The sequence below is a fragment of the Cherax quadricarinatus genome, chromosome 29 (assembly GCF_038502225.1).
Source record: "Cherax quadricarinatus isolate ZL_2023a chromosome 29, ASM3850222v1, whole genome shotgun sequence".
NCBI classification, from domain to species: domain Eukaryota; kingdom Metazoa; phylum Arthropoda; class Malacostraca; order Decapoda; family Parastacidae; genus Cherax; species Cherax quadricarinatus.
The window spans coordinates 27834698-27839197 of record NC_091320.1 but is presented as its reverse complement, the minus strand read 5'-3'; the positions used below and the strand labels follow the sequence as shown (position 1 = coordinate 27839197).

General features: G+C 41.2%; 1 protein-coding gene across 1 annotated transcript in view; it reads right to left on the bottom strand.

Moving 5' to 3' along the window:
* LOC128690619 (antifreeze protein Maxi-like) overlaps positions 1-2077 on the bottom strand; it is a 3495-nt gene extending 1418 nt beyond the window's left edge. The window contains exons 1-2 of the mRNA XM_053779347.2: positions 1934-2077; positions 1574-1611 (exon numbers count right to left, since the gene is read on the bottom strand). Coding sequence (XP_053635322.1) covers positions 1574-1611; positions 1934-1970 — 75 coding nt within the window. The 5' untranslated portion in view covers positions 1971-2077. The remainder of the gene's footprint in view (positions 1-1573; positions 1612-1933) is intronic.
* Between the last annotated feature and the right edge of the window lie 2423 nt (positions 2078-4500).

Below are 4500 nucleotides of genomic sequence, written 5' to 3'. Positions count from 1 at the left end.
ATGTAGATCTTAATACTACCGATTGCGAAAAGGATTTAGGAGTTCTGGTTAGCAGTAACCTAAAACCAAGACAACAGTGCATAGTGTTCGCAATAAAGCTAACAGAATTCTTGGCTTCTTATCTAGAAGTATAAATAATAGAAGTCCTCAGGTTGTTCTTAACTCTATATATCCTTGGTTAGGCTTCAATTAGACTATGCTACTCAGTTCTGGTCACCGTATTACATAATGGATATAAATGCTCTGGAAAACGTACAAAGGAGGATGACAAAGATGATCCCATGTATCAGAAATCTTCCCTATGAGGATAGACTGAAGGCCCTGAATCTGCACTCTCTCGAAAGGCGTAGAATTAGGGGGGATATGATCGAGGTGTATAAATGGAAAACAGGAATAAATAAAGGGGATGTAAATAGTGTGCTGAAAATTTCCAGCCAAGACAGGACTCGCAGCAATGGTTTCAAGTTAGAAAAATTCAGATTCAGGAAGGATATAGGAAAGCACTGGTTTGGTAATAGAGTTGTGGATGAGTGGAACAAGCTCCCGAGTACAGTTATTGAGGCTAAAACGTTGTGTAGTTTTAAAAATAGGTTAGATAAATACATGAGTGGGTGTGGGTGGGTGTGAGTTGGACCTGACTAGCTTGTGCTGCTGGGTCTGGTACAGTGCTCCATCCTTGAGTGGGGATGACCAGACTGGGTGGGTCATTGGGATAATCCGATGGGTGGGTCATTGGTCTAATCCGGGGGGGGGGGGGAATGAACCTGCTCCGCATGGGTCAGTAGGCCTGTTGCAGTGTTCCTTCTTTCTTATGTTCTTATGTTCTTATTAACCTTGAAGAGGTATCCAGGGGGTATCAGTAAACCGAGAAGTATAGGAGTCTTGTATTGTTATTATGAAAGTAACAATTTAGGTTAAAAAATTTCATCATTACCGGGAAAAGTTCGGTAATCATTGTTATCCTGGGGTTAGTCATAATTATCCTGGTATATGGTAAAATAGCGTTATTGTAGCTCTAGATGCAATGGGTCAAAGGTTACTGGTACCTGTAGCCAGTGTGACACCTCTGCTGAATATTACCCTTTGCACCCACGTTGCGAGATAAACTGTTACCACCACTGTAGGTCATTTTTGGCACCCGTGTTACGAGGTAAATTGTCTCACCATAGTACTGAAGGTCACGTTGGGCACGGTGATACTAGGTAAGATGTCACAGACAGACATCATCGCCGTTAACACAGCGTTTTGGGTTCAGGTTAGCTTTTATTCCCAGAAGGTCTATAAGGTCAAAGGTCACAGCCAGGAGCAACATTGGAACTTAAGTGTCGTAGTTTTTTATCAAGGAAAACCAGTTACTGCATTAGCATCGAACAACAACAACATTGATAATAATAATAATAATGCTTATTTCTACAATTGCATTATATAAAAAATTAGCTAATATGTCTTTATAGTAATTATTTTATTGAAAAGTTCCTAAAACTACTTTGAAATATGAATATTAATGGTAATCTGTGGAAGGCATCCACAAATCTCACATTATTACACTTTAGTTAACATAAAAATATCTCACCCTAGTTTCTGCCTTTTTCTCCCCAGCAAATGTGGAGCCTGTAAAGTAGAGAAATTGGTTAAAGTAGGTGTTAATGCTTACAGGATCGCCTAATATCTATATAATTTTCCCAGTCGTTCAAATGTTTGCTGACTGGAGCTAAGAATAATTTTCTTTATATACTGGAAAAATTCTGCAAATAAATTAATAAGCCTATTTCGATTTGTAATATAGTGTTGACAAAAATAAATTTGGTGAATGAATCTGTGAAACATTACCAGTATAATTTATATTTACTGAACATTCTTAAGGAATCTTTAATTATTATATTTTGCTTATGAGTGCAAAAAAAAAAACAAAAAAAATATGATAGGGATTCACCGATGAGTAAACAGGCGACGAGGACGCAAGTGTACATGTTGTCAGATGTGACTGAAGCTGCAATGACTCTGGCCACTTGCTTTATATAGCTCCGCCACTGTACTTCCTACCGCTCTCTCTCTCTCTCTCTCTCTCTCTCTCTCTCTCTCTCTCTCTCTCTCTCTCTCTCTCTCTCTCTCTCTCTCTCTCTCTCTCTCTCTCTCTCTTTCTCTCTTTCTCTCTCTCTCTCTTTCTCTTTCTCTCTCTTTCTCTCTCTCTCTCTCTCTCTCTCTCTCTCTCTCTCTCTCTCTCTCTCTCTCTCTCTCTCTCTCTCTCTCTCTCTCTCTCTCGTTTCCCCTTTCAAATTTGAATTACAACTGTAATTATTACTCATTCATAATTAACAGGTACATGTGGACTTACACTTGTCTGAAAATAAGCTTTACATTCAGTATCTGACTATTCAAATAAATAATAGTAAATAACTGCATTATTAATCATTTCTTTATCAATGACGTATATGTAAGCATGGTTACATATATTGAAATCTACACTGTTTATATATATTCATTCCCCTGTCATCGTTCTGTAGCCTTTCATTGGTTACACAAGCTTCTCAGGAGGAATATGCAACCATGCTTTCTTCATGCAGGACCTCTTTCACTTTGACTCGTTTCTTCACTGCCAGGTTTTAGTTTGTATTATACATGTTAGGTCGCGAAATTTTGATGGACAGGAAGAACATTGTGATCTTTCATTAAAGAGGGATACCTTGGTGATGGTAAAGTGGAGATACCTTTTCCTTTCTTGGATCAAACATGATTACCTATTCTGTATGACTAATTGGTTTAACTCTTCGCCACGAATGTAATACGTCGTTTCCGATCATGTCGAAAATTCATGTACTGTACTACCAACCTTAAGTTCCTATTAGAGGGCGACAGGTTTTTGACTTAAATAGCTGGTATATTAGGAATCCCTAGATAGCTCAGTTCTAACAAGATCACCAGGATGGAGGAATAATGATCACCCCAGATCAAAACAGCTTCATCTCCATGTTTCACAAGATGAATTAGTTATTAGTACAGTGTTCGTTACTATCCCCAGTAGTTGTTACACAGTTTGATGGAATTAAGTTATTTCAGTACCTTGTTTCCCCTCCATCCGCCTACATTGCTAGTCTAGTCGGTATGGTGATGGTCTGGCATTAGTGAAGCAGCCAATTCAGTCATTATTACATCTTGTATAGTTTAATTAGTAGTCTTAGAGAACACATGTTTTCACTTTTTTGAGAGAGGAATTAATGAAAATGTGAAATAATTTTATTGCCGTTAGCATCCAAATTTTCTGTGTACTCACCTAATTGTGGTTGCAGGGGTCGAGACTCAGCTCCTGGCCCCGCCTCTTCACTGATCGCTACTGGATCCTCTCTCTGCTTCCTGAGCTTTGTCATACCTCTTCTTAAAACTATGTATGGTTCCTGCCTCCACTACTTCACTTGCTAGGCTATTCCACTTGCTGACAACTCTATGACTGAAGAAATACTTCCTAACGTCCCTGTGACTCGTCTGAGTCTTCAGCTTCCAGTTGTGACCCCTTGTCCCTGTGTCCCCTCTCTGGAACATCCTATCTCTGTCCACCTTGTCTATTCCCCGCAGTATCTTGTATGTCGTTATCATGTCTCCCCTGACCCTTCTGTCCTCCAGTGTTGTCAGTCCGATTTCCCTTAACCTTTCCTCGTACGACATTCCCTTGAGCTCTGGGACTAGCCTTGTTGCAAACCTTTGTACTTTCTCTAACTTCTTGACGTGCTTGACCAGGTGTGGGTTCCAGACTGGTGCTGCATACTCCAGTATGGGCCTAACATACACAGTGTACAGTGTCTTGAACGATTCCTTATTAAGGTATCGGAACGCTATTCTCAGGTTTGCCAAGCGCCCGTATGCTGCAGCGGTTATTTGGTTGATGTGTGCCTCCGGTGATGTGCTCGGTGTTATGGTCACCCCAAGGTCTTTCTCCCTGAGTGAGGTCTGTAGTCTTTGTCCACCTAGCCTATACTCTGTCTGCGGTCTTCTTTGCCCCTCCCCAATCTTCATGACTTTGCATTAGGCTGGATTGAATTCGAGAAGCCAGTTACTGGACCACATGTCCAGCCTCTCCAGGTCTCTTTGCAGTCCTGCCTCATCCTCGTCCGATTTAATTCTTCTCATCAACTTCACGTCATCTGCGAACAGGGGCACTTCAGAGTCTATTCCTTCCATCATGTCGTTCACATATATCAAAAAATAGCACTGGTCCTAGAACTGACCCCTGTGGGACCCCGCTCGTAACAGGCGCCCACTGTGATACCTCTTCACGTACCATGACTCGTTGCTGCCTCCCTGTCAGGTATTCCCTTATCCATTGCAGTGCCCTTCCTTTTACGTGTGCCTGATCCTCCAGCTTCTGCACTAATCTCTTGTGGGGAACTGTGTCAAAGGCCTTCCTGCAGTCTAGGAAAACGCAATCTACCCACCCCTCTCTCTCGTGTCTTACGTCTGTTACCTTGTCATAAAACTCCAGGAGGTTTGTGATACAAGATTTGCCTT